This window comes from Benincasa hispida, chromosome 3 (assembly GCF_009727055.1).
Source record: "Benincasa hispida cultivar B227 chromosome 3, ASM972705v1, whole genome shotgun sequence".
NCBI lineage: Eukaryota > Viridiplantae > Streptophyta > Magnoliopsida > Cucurbitales > Cucurbitaceae > Benincasa > Benincasa hispida.
Window position 1 is genome coordinate 46,790,818 of NC_052351.1, and position 21,841 is coordinate 46,812,658.

Genomic DNA, 21,841 nt, shown 5'->3' on the forward strand with positions numbered 1-21,841 from the left:
ACTGGTCGAATCACTATATATCTTGGTGTTCTTTACTGCTTTCGATTTATTTCTGCTGATTGTTTGCGTTCTGTTTGACCATCTAAATTAGGTTCAGAAACTCTCACAAGTGGTATAGAGCTCCAGTTGATCCAAAAAGTTTGTGTGGTAGTGTGTGTTGGCATATTCTTTGTTCAGAATTTTTGTTGGAATTAATTTGACAGATGGCTTCGATGTCTACATGGTTCAAAGTTGTTAAATTTGATGGGAAAGGTGATTTTGGGTTATGAAGGAAAAAGATTAGGGCTATTCTGGTACAACAAAAGGTAACCAAAATCTTAGACGAAGATAACCTTCCACCAACAATTACAGAAGCTGAAAAAGGGATATAGACGAGATGGCCTATTCGACGATAATTCTGTATCCGTTAGATGGAATGCTTAGGCTAGTAGATGAGGCCACTACTACAGCGGAGTTGTGGAAGAAACTGGAAAGTCTTTATTTGACTAAGTCCTTGCCAAATAAATTATATCTGAAGGAGAAATTCTTTGGATATAAGATGGACTCAAGTAAAGGCTTAGAAGAGAACCTAGATGAATTCCAGAAGATTATAGTTGATCTGAATAACATCGGTGAGAAGATGTCGGATGAAAATCAAGCAGTTATTCTTCTGAATTCTTTTCCAGAATCGTATCGAGAAGTTAAGGCAACTATTAAATATGGACGGGATTCATTGTCCATGGATATAGTGTTGGATGCCTCGAGAACGAGAAATCTCGAGATTAAAAGGGAACGCAAGGATAGAGAGTTACTCATGGCCAGAGGCAGAAATGAGAAAAAGAACGGAAAAGGAAAAGAGTCGAGATCCAGGTCAAAATCAAAGGGGAAAAACAAAAGGTGTTTCCTATGTCATAAAGAATGACACTTTAGAAAAAGTTGTCCTTTGAATAAGAGCAAAGAAACATCAAGTAGCAAGCATGCAGGGGATTCTAGTGCAGCAAATATTACTGATGGGTATGATTCAACAGAGGTTTTGATGGTGTCCAGCATGGACATTCAGAATGCTTGGATCATGGATTCAGGGTGCACGTTTCACTGACTCCTAATTGGGATTTCTTGATTGACTTTCAGGAAAATGATGGGGGATCAATTCTGCTTGGTGATAATGGTGCTTGTGATGTAAAAGGAAATTAGGTCAGTTCGAATTGGCCAACACATGATGGTATGATCAGAATTCTTACAAATGTAAGGTATGTTCCAGAACTCAAACGAAATCTAATTTCTCTGGGCGAATTAGATAGAGCAGGTTATTCTTATAAATCTGAGAATGGAGTTCTGAAGGTTATCAAGGGTTCTTTGGTTAAGCTGAAGGGGACTTTGAAGAATGGTCTTTTTGTGTTGAAGGGTACTGCAGTTTCAGGTAGTGTTGCTATTGCATCTGGGAAAGAAACAGATAAATCTATGTTATGACATAATAGACTAGTGCATGTCAATGAAAGAGGTCTTCAAGCTCTTTCAGAACAAGGTTTGCTTTGAAGAGTTAAAGACATTGAACTCTTATTTTGTGAACATTACATAATGGGAAAGTCTACTAAAGTGAATTTTGGGAAAGGGAAGCATTCTACCAAAGAAATTTTGGATTATATTCATTCAGATTTGTGGGGTCCTATACAGGTACCTTCCATGGGAGGTTAGAGATACTTTATGTCGATCATTGATGACTTTTCAAGAAAGGTGTGGATGTATTCACTAAAACAGAAGGATGAAGCTTTTGGAAAATTTCTTGAATGGAAAAAGCAGGTTGAAAACCAGCAGTCAGGAAAGTAAAGTATCTGAGGACAGACAATGGTTTGAAATTTGTGAATCACAAATTTGATAAATTTTGCAAATATGAGGGAATTACGAAACATTTCACTGTTACGTACACTCCACAACAGAATGGTTTAGCTGAGAGGTTCAACAGAACAATTATGGAGCGTACAAGATGTCTCTTGACAAATGCTTCATTACCCTTGAAATTTTGGGGGGAAGCTGCTCAAACAGCTTGTTATCTTAATAGAAGCCCGTCTTCCACTTTAGGCCTAAGGACTTCTCAGGAGATATGGACAGGAAAAGCTCCAAGCTTGGATCATCTAAGAGTGTTTGGATGTTCAGTTTATGCTCATGTTAAGGAAGGGAAGCTGAACAAGAGGGCATTGAAATGTATGTTTATTGGCTATCCTCAGGGTGTTAAAGGATATGAACTTTGGTGCTTGGAAAAGGGCAGAAATAAATGCATTAGCAGCAGAGATGTGACCTTTAATGAAACAGAGATGCCATTTTATGTCAAAGAGCAGCAGAAATAGCAGACAGTTGATCAGGTTGAGGCAGAGGTTAGAATTGATTCTAAATCACAACCATCAGTTAGTTCAGGTGATTCCAGTGATCAGTCATCCAGTTCTGATGGTAGACAACCTCAACTGTAGAGGACTTTGATTGATGAGGGAGCTTTTGGTGAAAAAAGCTCAAGTAGTAGTGACCTACAGAACTATCAGCTTACGCGTGACAGGCCTCAGCGGATGAGGCAAGCTCCTACGAGGTATGGTTATGCTGATTTAGTTGTTTATGCTCTTATTTGTGCAGCTGACAGTATTGAAGTAGAGCCTCTTGATTTTGAGGAGGCTATTGTATTTGATTCGAAGGAATAGTGGAAGGATGCTATGGAAGCAGAGTTGTTCTCGTTGCAGAAGAATCAGACATGGTCATTGGTTCCAAGACCTCCTAATCAGAAACTCATTCAGTCAAAGTGGATTTATAAAATGAAGCAAGGCACAGGAGGTGACAGCAAGCCTAGGTATAAGGCTAGGCTAGTAGCCAAGGGCTATACTCAAAAGGAGAGAGTTGACTTTCATGAGATTGAATTTCATGAGATTTTCTCTCCGGTGGTGAGGCATTTGTCCATTCGATTAATTTTATCTATTGTTGTTCACTTTGATATGTTTGTTGAACAGATGAACGTCACCACAGCTTTCCTTCATGGAGAATTGGAGGAAGTGATCTACATGGCTCAACCTAAGGGCTATGAGGTGAAAGGAAAGGAAGACATGGTTTGTCGTCTTCACAGGTCTATCTATGGACTGAAGCAATCGCCGAGACAATGGTATATCAGGTTTGACACCTTTATTATGAAGCAGGGGTTTCATAGGAGCTCATATAATGCCTGCGTGTACTGGAAACTATCTAAAAAAGGTACATATACTTATATACTTCTGTATGTAGATGATATGATTCTGATGTCTAAGGATTCTGAAATCTGTGATCTCAAGAAATGGTTGAGTAGTGAATTTGAGATGAAAGATTTAGGTGAACTGAAAAGGATCCTAGGCATGGATGTGAAAAGAGATAGGAAGAAAGGTTTGTTAACCATTTCGCAGGAGAATTATGTGCATAAACTGCTTGAGAAATATAATATGTCTGGTTGTAAGGCAGTTTTGACGCCCTTAGCATCTCATTTTAGGCTTTCTTCATCTCAGTGTCCTGTTACTGAACAAGAAAGGGTAGAGATGGCTAATATTCCCTATTGTAATGCTGTTGGAAGTATTATGTATTTGATGATTTGTACTAGGCCTGACTTGGGATATGCTATGAGTATGATAAATAGGTTTATGTCAAATCCTGGGAAGGAGCATTGGAATGTAGTTAAAAAGGTAGTGCCTGTGTATCATTGTGTTTTAGCAGGGATTGTGATAATTTAGCATTGTTGGAAGGCTTCACAGATGCAGACTATGCTGCAGACCTTGACAAAAGAAGGTCTGTATCAGGTCAAATTTTCGTTTGTTTGGTAATGTGGTCAGTTGGAAAGTTGCTCTTCAGTCAGTTGTTGCCTTGTCTACTACTGAGTCAGAGTATATTTCACTGGGTGAAAATGTGAAAGAGGCAGTGTGGTTGAAAAGGATAGTTGATGAGTTGTTGTCGTAGAAGTTCATTCCTATCGTTCGTTGTGATAGCCAGAATGCTATTCATCTTGCGAAGAATCCATCTCATCACAAACGGTCTAAGCATATCAATGTCAAATTTCATTTTATCAGAGAAGTTGTGGTCGAGAAAGATGTTGAACTGGTCAAGGTTCATACAGTTGAGAATTTGTCAGATATGTTAACCAAGGTTCTTCCAGCCCATAGGTTCAAATACCTATTAGATGGGTAGAATATTAAATCTGGATGATAGGAAAATTGGAGAATCAGCTTGGCACTTAAATATTCTTATTATGAGGGAGATTTGTAGAAAATAACAAGTTTTTTAAGTGGGTTTTTATTGGTTTTTTTGGAAATTTAAAGGTCCAATGGCATTATCGTAAATAATGAGCAGTGGCATGTTTTGGGCTGTTTTGCAACAGGTTGTTCTCAGTTTTCAGAAGCGACGTTGTGTGCGGATCTCTCGGTATCTGTGGATACAAAAATTACAGATTGGTGATTTCGTTGATTATCTGTAATTTGTAAAATTCCTTTATTGCTCATTAATAAATCAATTCAAGCTGGTTCTCAAAGTGGATGTAGACCAAACTGGTCGAACCATTATATATCTTCGTGTTCTTTACTGCTTTCGATTTATTTTTGCTGATTGTTTGCGTTCTGTTTGGCCATCTAAGTTAGGTTCAGAAACTCTTACAATCATAATTCAATTCTCGATCATAATTTCTGAAAATAACTAACAAACATGCCAAATCTTATAAAAACATATAAAAAAACCATCTTAATTCCAAGGAAAATAACACACATTTTATTTACGTTTCATTTATTTGATCTCTAAAATTTTAAATTACAAATTTAGTCATTAGGCTTTCATTTTTTTTTTTTAAATTCACATATCTACTAGACACAAAATTGAAAGTTTATGGTTCCTATACCAACATAAAATTTGGATTTATATCTAACGGATCAATTAAATTAATTTTTAAATATTTTAATTTGTAATGACCTATTAGACATAGAATTGAAAGTTTTGAAATTTATTTAATCGCTTTTTAAAGTTTTGGGACAAAAAAGATACCAACCTAAAAGTTCAAAAATTAAATTGATAATTTATCTATAATTAAAATTTCATATTTAACTTTCTTCATAAAAATGAAATAAATTTCAATATAATACTCAATTAACTTTAAAATATTAATAGAAACAACAGTGATTATTTGAAAATGGGAAAAACAAAAGAAAGAAAGAAGACCTATTTGGTAGAGAATCTAGATTATATTTTATATTTTTAGATTCACGGAGTTCAGCAAATATATTTTTGTTAGACAACCCGAATTCGTTGGTGAAAACTGTTTTTAGATTATGTGATCCAAATAGTGCAAATTATGAAAACAACACTTCTATGTTTTCATTGTATTCATATTTTGAATTTTAAATTTTAAAATACAGAATAATATTAAATAAAGATAAAAACAAATATAAATACAATATGTATCGTTATAAACTTGAGTAAAAATATTAAATTAAGAAATAATCAGATATGTGATGATGGGGAAGCTTGCTCAAAGTTGCTTGTATCATTCCCAATATTCAAACAGTGTTTCTCCCACACCTTGAGTTATCTCATAAATCTCTTTCCTATGTTGTGTGCTCTAGAAGCTGGGAAGAACCTCTCTAGAAGCTGCTTCTTTAAACCATTCCATGTCATTATCGAGCCAGGTGGTTGGTAGAACAACCAATCTTTAGCATCATTCTTAAGAGAGAAAGGTAAGGCTGTAAGGTTTAGTTGCTCTTCAATCACTCCATGCGGTCTCATCCTGTCACAAACAATATGAAAATATTTTAAATGTTTGCAAGGATCTGCTCTAGAACTCCCCTTGAATTGAGGCAATAGGTGAATAAGACCCGATTTCAACTTGAACATCGTGCTCTCGGGATAAACTATGCATGCGATTGTTGTGTGATATTCGGCTCAGCTCGCTCGCTTAAGGTTCTTTCTCGTGTCTAACCCATTTCGCCTTCTTGATCCCCAACTCTATCTTGTTCCTCCTCTGGATGTTCCTTTTCTCTACTGTTATATGCTCGATCTCCTCAAGTCTTTCTCTCATCCTCTTTTTCTGTCGGATTCACCTATCTTTTTGGTTTATGTCTACAAATAAATAAAGTCCATAGCTCCAAAAAGAACGAGTCATAAACCAAAGAAAATCAAACCACACACAATTATTCTATTTTTGCTTTTTTTGTTTTTAAGGAATTTAATAGTTGACTAAGTGAGTTGTTTAGATTTCCAGCAATAGTGCCAATTTGTTCAAGGCCCGCCGAGATAAAAAATAAATGAATTTTTAACTGCTCTCACGAGCTTGTAGGCTAGTGGAATAGAGTCGTCTCATAGAGAATCTATTACTAACTTAAACTATTATTGAATTCTATGATAACAAAGGGGGGTTTGTTGCTATCACGCAAGAAATTGAAAATGTGCTTAATTAAAAATGCAACAAATAAAATCAGAACGATTGTTTTGTGAAATTCAATTACAAAAATACAACCCGAGATAGGAATGGATTTAGCTAGTTTCTTTTCATTGGCACTAATGATTTGGATACCCTTCTATAAAACACACAACCATTTATCAAATTAATTGACAAATGTCTCGAAGCGTTAATTAAGAGAGACTCTTAACTAAACTAAACTCATCAAAATTACTTCGAAGCAAAGCACATTAGGTAACTCTCCAAGTTTGCATTAAGAGTTGTGGGGCAAAACGTTGTGACAACGATAAATTAGAAAGGCCAAATCTAGCATGTGCTTTAATTCTTATTCTAAATTAGTTTATAAAATGTAATCAAAGCCCTAAATCATATATTTAATCTCTAACTTTGTCTCCATAATCATTATGGAAGGAAAAAGACCAAATGATTAAGACTAACAAGAATTATCTATCAAAACTTGTCAGATTCATCAAGATCAATTCTATTAAGATAAAGATCAAGAATAAAAAGAGATTACAAGTACAGCAATAAAAACAAGTCCTTAAAGATAAAACCTAGCTTAAAATTCTATCCTCAAGTTGAAAGGTTACCTTAACCACTCATTGTCATCAAAATCCTCAATACAATATGTAAGAACAGCAAGTGATGGAACATAAAGAACGCAAGCACAACGGAAGCGATGATCAACAACGTTCTAATTGCAATAAAAACAAGAATAAGCATGCAAAAGAGATAGAAAATTCAACCTTTGAAGACTCCACCGCAAACTTCCTCTCCCAAGCTCGATTGACACCACCAACGGCAAATCCTCGCTTTTCTCCGGTTGAAGATTACGGTGATGAGACTGTTATGTTAGTAAAAATAAGGGAATTTCACTATAGAAAGAAGGGGAGTAAAGAAGAGTTGAGGTGGAAGAGTTTAGGTCAAAAGTTGTAGAAGCATTAGTGTTGCAAATTTCAAAAACAAAGTTATTTATAGAGAAAAATGCAAAATCTCATTTTGCATGTCTTCCACCTCAAACTCCACTAGCATGTAATCTTTAGGTGTCAAGCTTGGGAAGTGCAACTTCAAAGTCCACTTAGTGGCAAAATCCAACAATTAGATTTTTCCACTAACTACTTTTTTATTAAAAAATGAAATACAATTTTTCAAATTTAGAAATTATTTAATTAAAACAATTTCAATAAAATAAACAAATTTAATATCACATATTAAATTGTTTATGACATCTAGCTTTGATTAATCACATTAATCAAGTTTAAAAAACACAATCATGCTAATGATCAAGTATACTCTAAAAATTAATTAATTAATTATTTATTTATTTAATTGTAAATTATATCTCATATAAAATACAATTTTTCCTAAAACTCGAATTTGAACATTTCAAATTCTTACTTCACCTAGTTCTTCAATTTTGTCCGTATTGAGCTAGCAAAGAGACTTGATGAACCTACATATCATGGGCTCTAACGAACCGAGACTAACTGGTCAAACTCTTTAACCTAGTTAATCAACATTCGTTAACTAACAAGATTGTCCATTATAGCCTGTAGTTGCACTTCCCTCACTGTAGATATATTATGTGTCCATTTGATGTAACTGTCATCAATAAGTTGATCCTTCAGAGGTTGTTCGTAACCTCAACTAGGTCAAATACTGAAATGCCCTTGAGTTACATCTTTTCTCCTTAAGTATCATTGTCCCTCTAATGAACAATTGATTTAGGATCATAATCACTAAATCCATTCCCTCTCAGGCTAATGAGAGGATAGGTCCCTTGTTCAATACCCGAAATTTGCCCTTAAGGGAATAACCTTTCTACTATCCCTAAAATGAGTAGGAATTCCATCTTGCGAATTCTTTGTACCCAACCATCTACTCGGTCTTATCCCTGAAATAGGAGACATATTGAGTAACGATGTTGAGCTTACCCTCAGCTATACAGATCAAGGGACAATCGCGAATAAACAGGAATTTATAGACAACTCAAGATTCAGATCAATTATCTAGGTCATCAAGAAGTGAAATTAATCAGTGTTAATAGTAAACAGTGTTAATATGTAACAATGATTATTTCGTGGTCTGTCTTACACAATCTCATCATGTAGAACAAACCCGCTCACATGTCTCTACATGAGCAAACTAATTACATCATTTATGACATTTTACAATATTTGTAACAATCATAAAGCGGGACGTATTCAATAGTATCTCCAAAAATAGGTACTCAACTTAATCCAAGTACTATAGACGGTTTAGGCTATTTTACTCGAACTTGATCAAGTTTAGATCTCCACATAAAGTTCAAGTATTCATGACAATAGCCAAGGGTTCGTAGCTTATTGGATTTAGAGTTATTAAACAATCAACAACACTTTTTTGAATAAACTTCATATATGTTTACTGTTTACAAAACTATGAATTTTAGAACATACAATCCAACAGAAAAAAGAGGGAAGAGTAAGAGGAAGAAAATGACAGAAAAAGAGCAGTACACTGTGAAGGTTGTGAAAATCGTCTGATTCTTAACCTAAAAATTGCACTTGTATTTATAGAATTTGGCCTAGCGCAGTTGCATTGAGGGGCAGCGTCACAGCGCTCTAACCCCTTGCCGCAGCGTATGCCCCCAGCATCTCATCGCTATGCGATGCACTCCTCATCTGATGGAACGTGCGCACGCCTCTTGAATTTTTTCAAAGTTCGGAGCACAACTAAGCTCCCCTGTAGTGCTGCTACGCTCCACAATATTTTGCTCTCGCGTGAAGAGCGCAATGTTCAACCCAGGGCAGACTGTTGTGATGCTCTACATATGGGTGGTCTCTATCTTTCAGTGCAACGCAACACTTGGGAGAGGGTTGCTGCGTTGCTAAACATGATGCCATTTTCATAATTTTGGCCTCTTCAATAGGTTGATGCTTCCAGAGCTCCGTTTGGACATGTTTTAACTTCAATTTTGCTTTATTGATCCGTTTCACCTCTTTGATGATAAAAAATCAAAGGAATAACCCTATAAAACTAAAGAACGAGCGCAAATTAAGCTAGGAAAGATAGTCATTTTAGGAGCCATGACACACTGTTAGCGAACCACATAAATTCTTGTGTCGATTCTCTAGTTTTTTTCTACATTTTTTGTGTTCTTTAATTGTGCAAACTTTTTATAAATGATTATGCTAAACTATTTTGTGCATGAATATGAGTTAAAGGATGTTCAACACTTATCCCAATTGACATATAATAATTATCAAAAGCTTGGGAATGTAAATTCACTAACATTATCAAGACGAATAGTCTTAATCGTATAATTAGAAAATTGTGCTCTTAACTTAATTATTTGAGCAAGTAATCTTGCAAATGCAAGATTTCGACTTGATAACAAGCATACATATGATCGTCTACTGGATGCGTCTATTAATACCATAAAATATCTAAATGGTCTACTTGGCATGAATTCGTTCTAGAAATTAAATGCAGGTAATTCAATTCCCACTTTAGCTGGTGATGGTTTAATAATTAATTTGCGAATGCAAGTATCACATGATAATTCATTAGATTGAAAAAGCATCTTGCTCTTCAATGGATGTCCATTTAAATTTTTAATAATTCTTTTCACCATTATAGACTCTGGATGACCTAATTTGTCATGCCAAATTATAAAATATAAATACATATATGGATAGAATATAATAATATAATAAAATAATATAACCAAACTTATAAAATAACTAAAATTATATAATTATTGAAATAGGAATAATGGAAATAGAAAATATATAAAATTCTCTTTTTATTCTCGCCAATGTGCATGTATTTTAAAACCACCAAATGCCACTAGCAATTTGATAAGTAGGATTTGGTCTTACATAGACACCAAACATGATTTATTATAAGGTTCATGGACAATGTGAAGAATGACATATGATTTTTAGGATATTAAGCATTAGATATCTATTTTTATAATATTTTATAATAGTTTTAAAGTTTTTCATAGGGCCTTGTGGAACAATATAATTTTTTATTGAAAAAGTTGCTAAAATATTGAAGAATGTTGTTGAAAATTGAAGAAAATAATAAGGTCATAAATGTACTTTTTATCTCTACACCAATATCATGTTCATCACAAGACAAGATATCAAAAAAAAATTCTCATAAAAGCATCGAAAAAGACATTCTTGCTTGTCGCGAGATACCGTCCCATTGTTGAATAAAATTTGAGTAAAAGTTTAATTTATCACGAATATAAATTTGAAAACATCTAGGAAGTGGATTCAATTGCATTAGGATCCGTTTAAACTGATTTGAGAATTTTTTTTTTTTTAAAAAAAATTTTATTTAAATTATTTTGATAAAAATAGTTTAAGATGTATTTCAAAATCTATTTTGAGTAATTGTCAAATAATCCAATTTTTTTCAAAATAATTTATTTTTTAAATTAAACACTTAAAAATAGATTCCAAACACTTAATTTTTATTAACTCAATGTTTGACTCTTCAACTCAACTCAACTCTCATTCTTTTTAATATTATATTTTGAATGATTTCGCATTCACTCGCCATCATCGGAATCCAATTCCAACTACAACTACTAGCTCATTCTGGTGATATACTACGACAAAATGAATATAATTTTGTGATGATTAATATGTATTTTTTTTTCATTTGAAATCGAAAATTTAAATGGATAAAACGTGAAATCAAGAGAGCTTTCATTTTCTCAATAATCTTTTTATGAAAAAAGAAAATAAAGAAAGGAAAGAAAATAAACGAAGCGTCGTCCTTTGTTTTATTTTGCTTTTGTCGCAATCCAATGATTTTGATTCCAATCAGACGGGCTGTACCAACCCCACTAAAAATATTTCAAAACAATACAAATTATTTTTTAAAGAATAAACTGCAGGAATATAAAAACAACAAATAATAATATTTAAATTAAGATTTTTCTTAGAAAAAAGAAAGAAAAAGAAAAGTAGAACAGAATCCATGTGCAAGACTTACCCATCAGATAGGCAGAAACACGTGATTGTTTTGTTTTTCGTATCTTTCGTAAAACTATAAATTTAGTAGGTCTTTGGGATAATTATTTTATTTTTATTGAGAAAAATGACAAAGATGGTTGAAAATATTTAATAAAATATTATCGTCATAATAAAAAATCAAATGATTATCAAACTAGATCATACTTAAAAAGTATATACTAAGATTTTAAACTTTTAATTTTGAGAGCATTAAACTTTCGTAAACTTTTAATTTTATACCTTTTAATTTTATATCTAATATATCAATAAACGTTAGTATAGTTTTCAAGCTTCCAATGTTCAAAAAGAAAATTCCTTTTCCAATTTTTATTTTTCTTGAGAAGGAAAGCGATCATTTTATTGTACATTTATAAAGGAGGAGTGGGTTATTTTACTTTCAAATCTGCGATATGGATAGGGCATGGCTGTCACTTAAGGCTGTAATTTTGTCCGTTTTTTGCCCAATTTAAAACAATTTTATTTATTATCACTTCTTTTCAGAATTATATTCACACCGTCCAACGATTTTTTTTTTTTAAAACCTTTTTAATTTAATCGTGTAAATCTGTACGTGTGGATAATTGATATTTATTACAAAGATTGGAGGTTCAAAATTTATTATTTCTATTTATTGTAATTCAAAAAAAAAAAAATCCATACCATGTATTGGGTGAATCTACTTTCACCCGCAAACTTAAATTTTTTGATCAATAATCGATTTAAAATGATATCAAAATAAGTGGTTTAAGAAGATTTGTGTTCAAGTCCTTGCAATGTTGTCTCATCTCCAATTAATATCAAATTTTATTTGTTGGCCATTCTTCATATTTCAAGTCCATAAGTGAAAAGAAGTATTAGATGATATAATTAAATCTACTTTCACTCACGAGCTTAAATTTTTGGATCAATTGATGATTTAAGAATTAGCACCCATATTTCGAAGTTAACTGTAGTTTAATTATCTAGTAGGTAAGAAAAATATATTTTTAGCTTACATAATGTTGAGTAAAAGGATATATATATATATTTGATTTCTTGGTCAATGGTACATGTCTTAATCAATTTAAACAATACTCATATTAATAAGTAAGAAAAATACTAATATGATTTAAGATGAAAAAAATACTACAAAAGAACAATTTAATTTAAAATTTATTTTTTTTTAAGTAATATGTGGTGTGGGGGAATCAAACTTCTGATTTTGAGGTTGATACTATATACACTATGATAGCTGAGTTATAGTGTCATTTTGACCAGTTTAATTCAACTCTAATTTGAATGATTTAACTTGTGTAGTTTTAAATTGTATGACATTTATCCCTTGTTTGGTATCCTATTTGATATTTTTGGTTTTTAACTTTTTAAAACTAAATATATTTTTGAGAAATTGCTATTTTTAACCTAAAAAAGTTTCTTACAAAACTAAGGTTTTTTTTTTTTTTTTTTTTTTTAAAAAAAAAAAAAACAAAAACTACTTGTTCTAACGTCTTTTTTACTTTTTGAAATTTTAAGTAGAGAGTCACATAGTAAAGATACAAATTTGTCCCTTATTCAAGTGTTTTCAATTTTACTTTTTTCTAATACAATTTTTCAAATCCAATTTCAATTCTAACCCTTAAACTTTATTTCCATTTTCTTTTTCATCATGGTTTTGGCAAGTTTCAACTAATATTTGTGATATATTTATTATTATTTTTATAAAGAAAAAATTTGGAAATTTTTTTTGTTTGAATTTTCTGTGAGGATTACAATTTTCTTTTACAAAGAAAAAAATTCTTAAGTAAATTTTCTCTTAAAAATTGAAAAACCGAAGAAAATTCAATAAATTCTAATTTTTATGAGAAATTTGTACGTTTTTTTAAACTCAAAATTAAGAATGGTAAAAAAATTTAAAACTAAAAAAGTCTCTCTCCTTCCAAGAATTCACGTCTCAATTTATCCTATTTTATCAGATCCGGAATGTGATATGGTTCCGAAGGATGAACTGGATATGGACAGTTCCAATAAGATTTCATTCTTAAACAAAAATCTATTTATTTATTTATTTCATCTATTTCATGATCGGAGTAGGAGGAAATACACGTTACACCATGATTTTGAATAGAAGAGAGATTTCAAAAAATGGCAAGTCTATTCACTCTATCAATAATCGAATCAGATCTGATGTATCAAATTTGCCTTTTTCTATTGATTCGTTTAAAAAAATCCACTTAAACTCAGGGGGAAAATTTGGAAATGAAATTGATAAAAAAAAAAAAAAAAAAACTAAACTAAACTAAAACTTATGGAAATTGGAATTCATTTAAGTTTTTTTAGTGCACTTTATCAAATTTTAAGTTTAATTAATTAATTTAAAAAACATGATTTAAATTTTAAGTTTTTTTATTTAAATATTGCTTCCCAGTAAAATTTAACCAAGAAAATCATTTAAAAAAATTATGAATATTAGAAAATAAAAATAAAAAAGGGAGAGGTGCTTCGGAAGCAGTGTTTTTTCTAATGTTAAATAATTAGAAAGAACATGATATTTTTTAAATAATAATTTGACAAAAAAAAAAACTTTCATTTCCTTATGAAAGTTTGGAATTGTTTTTTTATTTGAAAAACTTAAAAAAATATTTTTCATAAACTAATTAATTAAACTTAAGTTCGACTAACTCTAACTTTTTTCGTAAGTTTAAGTTAGTGTCTTTTAAACTTAAATTTAGGTAATTCTTGTAGGGGTAATTTTTTTAGTTTTAAAAATTTTTTATTTACAATTCTTAATTTTTGAAATTTATGAAATTCCTCCCAATTTTATGAAATTTATGAATTTCTCCCAATTTTTCAATTCTTCAATGAAATTTCATGTAAGAACTCCTTGATTAACCTTAAAATTTTTCATCCTTAAAAGAAATCTTAATAAATTTTTTTTTTTCAATCTTTCTTTTAAAAACAACAACAAATCTACTACAAATATAAACTTTTCAAGAAGAAGATGAAAAAAAAATGTAAAAATGAGATTTAATGTTTAAAATTGAAATTGAGTCTGAAAAATTATATTAGAAAAAGATAAAAGCAAAGACACTTGAAGGGCAAAATGAAAATTTTACGAGTAGACTTAGCATCTTAAAAATTAATAAATATCTTGCAGAATTTCATAATTTTTCGCCCTTAGACTTGACAATCTTTTCCAAGAATTTTCTCTAAGATTTATTGTAGTAATAATAATTATTTTGCAATTAATGGCTCATTACAGAAGAAAAAAACTTTACTGGAAATTCCCGTAATTTTCTTTCGTATTAAGCTCATTAATTACAAAATAATAATAATTATTATAATAAATCTTAACGATAATTCTCTTTAAGATTTGAAAATTTTCAAATTATAAGGAGATCTCCAAAAAAAAAAAAAAAAAAAAAGAGAGAGAAAGAAAAAAAGAAAAAAAAGAAAAAAATCCATACTTGCAGGAAATTGGAAAATTCCCATTAAATATTTATTATTTTTTAAGCTTAATCTATGCTAAGATGTTTTTTTTATTACTTTATACCATTTTGTGTTGTAAAAGAAATATCTTAGCGAATTTCTAAATTTCCAAATTTTCCGCAATTCAATTTTTTTTTGTGTGTTTCTTCCTTTTTCATAAATTTATTTTTAATTTTTTAACTTCCAAATTTAACATAAAATTGTTAAAAAAATAGCAAATTTCAAACCTAACAGGAAAAAAAAAAGAGTATAATTTTCAAATCTAACTTTAATAGAAACGACTGGAACTTCAAAAATATAATACTGAAACTTCAATTTTAATAATAATAATAATAAGTTCAATGGAAAAATTAAGTTTTAAGTTTTAAAATTGAAGTTGTGACTTGTAAATTATTGAAGATATTGAATGAGAGATAAAATGATATTTTCACTATATTAATCTGAAAAATTAGAAAAGATATTAGAAAAAGTAGTTTTTATAAAAGAAATTAGTTTTGTAAGAATTTTTTTAAAAATTAAAATAATAAATTTTCCATATTTACTCTCAATTTTTTTTCACGGTTTTGCATCTTTCTTAAGTAAAGAAGAAAAAATTTAATTCTTAACCTAATTCAGAAAACAAAAAAAGGTTTTTTTTTTTATTTCTTTTAAAGTTTTGTAAACTTTGCTTGGTATTTTTGAAAACATTAGTAAAAAGTAGAAAACAAAATAAGAAATTTAGAGATGAAATGAGTATTTATAGACTTGATTGTCGTAAACTAAAAAAAATGAAATAATTATCCAATGAAGTAAATTTTAGTAAGCACATATATATGTATTGACTTTTATTATATAAATTTAATATCTATAATTAACAAATATATTTAGTTCTAAAAAATCCATTACATTTTAATAAGATCTTATACTATCGTAACAAAATTTGTAAGAATTTTAAAACATAATGATAAAAATGGTATGTAACGACACATTGTTTTTATAATACTGACAATAATTCCGAGAGAATCTTTAATTGTCCAACATTTTTGTAAAATTGCAAGTCACTAACAATCTCTTCAAACGATTTTCTCAAATTTTTTATGTCATTTTTTATGCACAAGTGGATTGGTTATTTGTCAATATAATAAATTAAATTTAAAATTTTGAAAAAAAATTGCATTGTCACCTCTCTCTCCCCAAATACTTGGACATTATCGTGGATAAATAAGTTGAGTACAATACCCTTCTTATTCGCCATTACAGAATTCTTCTTGCAACTTGCAATATTCATTCATCATCAAATCATCAGCTATGTCTATGAAGCTCGAAAATGGCTTCCATACTGAAACCATGCCAAAGGCTACAACGATTAAGCCAATAGCCAATGGCGTAGCAGCTGCTGACAAGCTTCGTAGCCAATCAAGAAGCATCGATAATAATGGTGCCGCCGCACCCTCACCGGTCATTATCCCACCACCGACCACCACCCCATCGACGCTGGGCCACTACCTAGCCCGTCGCCTAGTCCAAATCGGTATCTCCGATATCTTCTCCGTTCCGGGAGACTCTAATCTTGTGCTATTCGATTACTTTGTGGCAGAAAGAGGGCTGAACCTTGTGGGATGTTGCAACGAGCTCAATGCTGGCTATGCAGCGGATGGCTATGCCAGACGCCGCGGTGTTGGAGCATGTGCTGTGACCTTCACCGTTGGTAGTCTCAGCCTCATCAACGCCATTGCTGGTGCTTACTCTGAAGATCTTCCTGTGATTTGTATCGTGGGTGGACCAAACTCTAATGATTATGGGAGTAAGAAGATTCTCCACCATACCATTGGATTGCCAGATTTTAGTCAAGAACTTCGATGCTTTCAAAATGTCACATGTTATCAGGTATAGCTCCTAAATCTAAATACTTGTTCGATATTTGAAATATGATTTTCTTTTTTTGGGTTAAAAAGTGACTTTAGTTTATATATAAAGTTTCTATGGAAATGATTTGAAAACATCAGGTGTGGTAAGGGTTGAATGAAAAGAAATTAACTTTATGTTTGATTAAACTCATTCGAATGTGATATCTTTTACCTTTTATGTCGTCATTGATTCTGTTTTGTGTATGTAGGCCATTATTGACAATTTGGAAGATGCACAATGGCAAATAGATAGAGCAATCTCCAAATGTTTGGAAGAAAGAAAACCAGTTTACATTAGCATTTGTTGCAATTTGGTGGCCATTCCTCATCCTTCTTTCTCTGCTCAACAACTCATCCCACTCTCCCTCTCTCCCAAGTAATTTCCCATCTCTAATCAAAATTAATAAATTAATTAATATCTTTTTCGTCTCTAAATTTCGGGTCTAGTTACAATTTGGTTCCTTGATTTCAAACTAATGTTACCTTTTAAGTATTTAAGTTTTCGAGTTTAATTTCAATTTAGTTTCTATATTACGAAATGTTACATTTTTACCTTTAAGCTAAGATTTGAGTTTTATTTCAATTTGATCACCAAATTTCAAGATTTATACTTGAAGTAAAAATTTAAAATTAATTTTAATAGTGGTGAAAAAAATATGAAAATTAATTATTAATAATTTTTCTATCCCTGATGTCTATCACTATCAGACAATGATATTTTACTATATTTAAAAATATTTTCAATAATTTTATCATTTAAAACAATTAAACTCAGTTTTTGAATCCTTATTCTCTTATCGGATTTTCAAAGGAAAAGTAACCAAATGGCTTTGGAGGTGGCGGTAGAAAAGGCAGCTCAACTGCTAAACAGTGCCATAAAACCAGTCATGATTGGAGGCAAGAAGCTGCGACCTGCCAAAGCACAAGAAGCATTCATGGAGCTAGCTGATGCTTGTCGTTACGCTGTCGCCGTCACGCCGTCAGCAAAAGGTATGTTTCCAGAGTATCATCCTCATTTCATAGGAACTTATTGGGGAACAGTCAGCACTGCCTATTGTGGCGAGACAGTGGAAATAGCTGACGCTTCGATCTTTGCCGGAGCAACTTTAGACGAATTAGAAACTGTTGCCTTCTCACTTACCTACAAAAAGAACAAAGCCATTATTGTAGAAGCAGATCGCGTTGTGTTTCCAAATGGGCCGAGTTTTGGACCGATTTTAATGAAGGATTTCCTTTCGGCTATAGCTAAACGATTGAATCCCAATCCAACGGCTTATGAGAATTATCGTCGGATTTACATAGCAGAGTCGGGTCCACTCCAATCGAATCCGGGTGAGGCTTTACGAGTCAACGTTCTTTTCAAACATATTCAGAAAATGTTGTCGAGTAATATAGTTGTGATATCTGAGACGGGTGACTCTTGGTTCCAATGTCAAAAACTTAAACTACCGAAATCATGCGGGTAAATTCTTCGAAAACTAATAATTTTTTTTAAAAAATAAATCGATGATTATAACATGAAATGGCTTTGAATAAAGTGTAGGTATGAGATACAATTGCTTTATGCATCCATAGGATGGTCCTTGGGTGCAACTCTAGGATACGCACAGGCTGCACCAGAAAAGCGAATGGTCCTTTGCATTGGTGATGGGAGTTTTCAGGTCAATTTTTTTCACTAAATTTAAATTCTATTCAAATTTTAGGTTGAAAGATATATTTCATCATTCAATTTCCATGAAAGTAACAATTAGTCCAGATTTTAGTTGGTAACAATTTAGTCCATATACACAGTTAAATATGTTATAATTTAGTCATTGAACTTTAATAAGTAACAATTTAGTCCCTACATAAATTATAACATTTGAGTCCCTATTGTGAAAATTTTTCATCAAAATTAACTGTCAATTTTAATTAGGTAACGAATAAGTCTTTATAATTTATAAATAAATTCGATTCCGGATCAATTTATCAATCTACACATGTAAAAATATCATCAAATATACTATTTTTTTTTTTGTGATAGAGACTAAATCATTACAAATTATAAAGTATAAAGACTAAGTAGTTATTTATTAGAATTTAAGGATTAATTTATTAGAGATTTGAAAATATACGTATTAAATCATTGCCTATTAAAGTTTAAAAATTTAGTTGTTACTTTCATAACAATTCAAGGTCAGAAGTGCTTTTAATCTTTTACTGTTTAAGATTATTTTGAATTAATACGTTTTATTCTAGTTAACCAGAGAGAGAATATAAAAGCATATTTTTGTGCTAAGTTTAAAATTATTGCAATCATTTGAATATTTTAAAAAGAATTCAAATCCAGTTAAATATTAACATTTGTTTAAATATTAAAGTTTTTTCAAATAAATGGAATGATTATTGTGACAGATGACTCCACAAGATGTATCTACAATGATAACATTGAAGCAAAATAACATAATATTTTTGATAAATAATGGCGGATACACTATTGAAGTAGAAATTCATGACGGTCCTTACAATGTTATCAAGAATTGGGATTACACTGCCATTGTCAATGCTATGCACAATCGTGATGGCAATTGTTGGACCACCAAGGTAAAATCTCCATAAACTTATGTTACTATTAATTTCATATATCCTATTAGATTATTGAAGAAAAAACTTCTTTGGATTCCTACATTTTATGTGGTAGTCACTTTCCTAAATTTCGTTCTCATATATATATTTTTCCTAATGTCAAATACACAAGCATAAATTAATAGTTAAGAGAGAAAAAGTAACACTTTGATTCTACTTTTTTGGCACGTTATTTAAACATAAAAATTTGGGTTTTCATATAGATCCATACCGAGGAAGAGTTGGTGAATGCAATTGAGAAAGCAATGGGAGATCAAAAGGATTGTTTGTGTTTCATAGAGGTTATTATTCATAGAGATGACACTAGTAAAGAGTTACTTGAATTTGGAAGCAAGTTTGCTGCTATTAGTAGTCGTCCCCCAAGACTTGTATAAAAAAAGGAAACTTGTGATAAAATTACAAATTTGATTCATATAGTTTGGAGAAAGTTAGAATTAAGTCTCTTTAGTTTAAGAGTTAGAATTCACATTTAAAACCCACATAAATAGTCTATTTGAGTTGAGAACTTGGTCAGAATGTTAAGCCACAGGAATTAAGCTACGAGTTTAGGTAGCATCAATTTAAGAAAATGGTAGGTGCATGTTTAGAAAGTCTGGATTTAATTTAAGAAGTTTGTGTTCAAAGTGTAGATTTATAAAGCATGAGAACGAGTGCAGATTTAGAAATCTTGAATTTATGAAATATTACATTGTATTTAATCAACATTTCAATTTTAAATTAGTTTAAATTTTTCATTTTAAATATTTTAATATAGTCGAGTTTTAAATAAAATATCTTTTATATTGTTCAAATATAGCTAAATTAAAACAAGTTGTGTTTCTTATATTTTGTGATTTTAAATTGAATAAATTAAAATGTGAAAAAAATGATAGAATATAAGGCCGACAAAAGAAATAGCAAATTTTAATATTTTATTTGAAAAAATGGCATAAAAGTTTCAAAATTATAAAAATAGCAAAACAAATTTATATAATAAAAAATGCTAATTAGTAAATGACAAAACTACCCTAAGAACAACAAAATTAAGTACAAACGAGAATGCAAAGATATACTGCTTCAAAAACAACACGAATACCACAAATACACTCTACCTAAACATTTCAGAACCATAGATACACAGTATCTAAACATTCCATAATCAAAATTAAAAATCACCCAATATGGTTCTTAATGTTTCCAACTGCCTATAGAACGCGTATATGCGAGGGAAGATGATGACCAAGCAATGGGGGTCATTAAAAACTTATAGATGTCTAAAACGATGGACTTCCTCCAAGGTGATAAAGAACAAAGTTAATTGTACTAGTGAAGTTATTATTGACAAGTGAGTATTTAAAGTAATTACAACTTCATAATGATATGACTATTGAAAATATGATTGTGTTTGACATCAAATCATTTGTAGAGAGTTTCATCGTTTTTATTCCATATGACCATTTTGCTCATAGGATCTTGAAAGTCAACTTTAAATACTATCAATCCCAGAACGTCATTGTTGAAAACAATGTTCAAAGTATAAACAAAAGTAGAAACATATGTCGAGCGAAAAAGATCGACGACCTGGGAGGGTGGACGAAAGAATTCAAGAAAGGGTTGCTGAACCAAAGACATGGGATTGAGAAAGAGAAAAAGAGATTTTGGGGGTGGCTAAGTGAAGAAGACGAAGAAGATGAGATTAGGGGTTTTTTAATCTTATTTTAATAAATAATAATAATGACAATGATGACGACGGCGACGACGATGATGATAATCATGATGATGATGATGATGATATTGATATTAATATTAATAATAAAATGAACCAAAAAAAAAAAAGAAATATATTTATATATTCATGCTCATATTTCAAATATTTAAAGCTTAATTCCCATTTATATGTTTCTTTTTAAATACAACAAGTTATTTTTATGTTTTTCTATATGAAAAATTGAAAACATCGAAAATGAGGAAAAAAAGATCAAATTAATTTGATAACAATATGTATAAAATAATGAAAAAAGTATTTAGATACAATTGAATTGGTAAGAAACATTTAAATAGATCGAAAATTAGTTGGATAAAATCAAATTCGATAATAAAAGATAAATTTAAATATAAATTGGAGAGAAAAATCAGAAAGTTTTTGTTTATTGTGATTAATTTGATAAGTAGTTAGATAAAATCTAATTTGATAATAGAATATAAATTAAAATATAAATTGAGGAAGAAAAATCAGGAAGCGAGTTCATTTATTTACAATTAGACTGTATTCATAATTCAATTTCCATTTAAGCTTCAACAATTATACTCTATTTATAACTCAAAAAAAAAAAAAAAAGTTTAGTTCATTGTAGAGGCATAGCAAAAACAGCAAGATTGCAGAAGTGAATACTTATTTGTTTATTAAAAAGACAAATTAATGGTATAATAATATAATAAGATGATAAAGAATA

At 30.6% G+C, this 21,841-nt stretch overlaps 1 protein-coding gene across 2 annotated transcripts; it reads left to right on the forward strand.

Moving 5' to 3' along the window:
- Positions 1-16,070: 16,070 nt before the first annotated feature.
- LOC120072893 (pyruvate decarboxylase 1-like) lies at positions 16,071-21,158 on the forward strand. Of its 2 annotated transcripts, none has more exons than XM_039025425.1 (6): positions 16,071-16,764; positions 16,994-17,160; positions 17,596-18,246; positions 18,328-18,445; positions 19,179-19,367; positions 20,858-21,158. In XM_039025425.1, exons 1-6 carry the CDS (start codon positions 16,186-16,188, stop codon positions 20,876-20,878), a joined length of 1,725 nt encoding a protein of 574 aa, XP_038881353.1. In that variant the 5' UTR covers positions 16,071-16,185; the 3' UTR covers positions 20,879-21,158. The 2 variants fall into 2 exon arrangements, with proteins under 2 accessions (XP_038881353.1, XP_038881352.1); XM_039025424.1 differs by lacking the exon at positions 20,858-21,158 and adding an exon at positions 19,613-19,825.
- Positions 21,159-21,841: the final 683 nt, after the last annotated feature.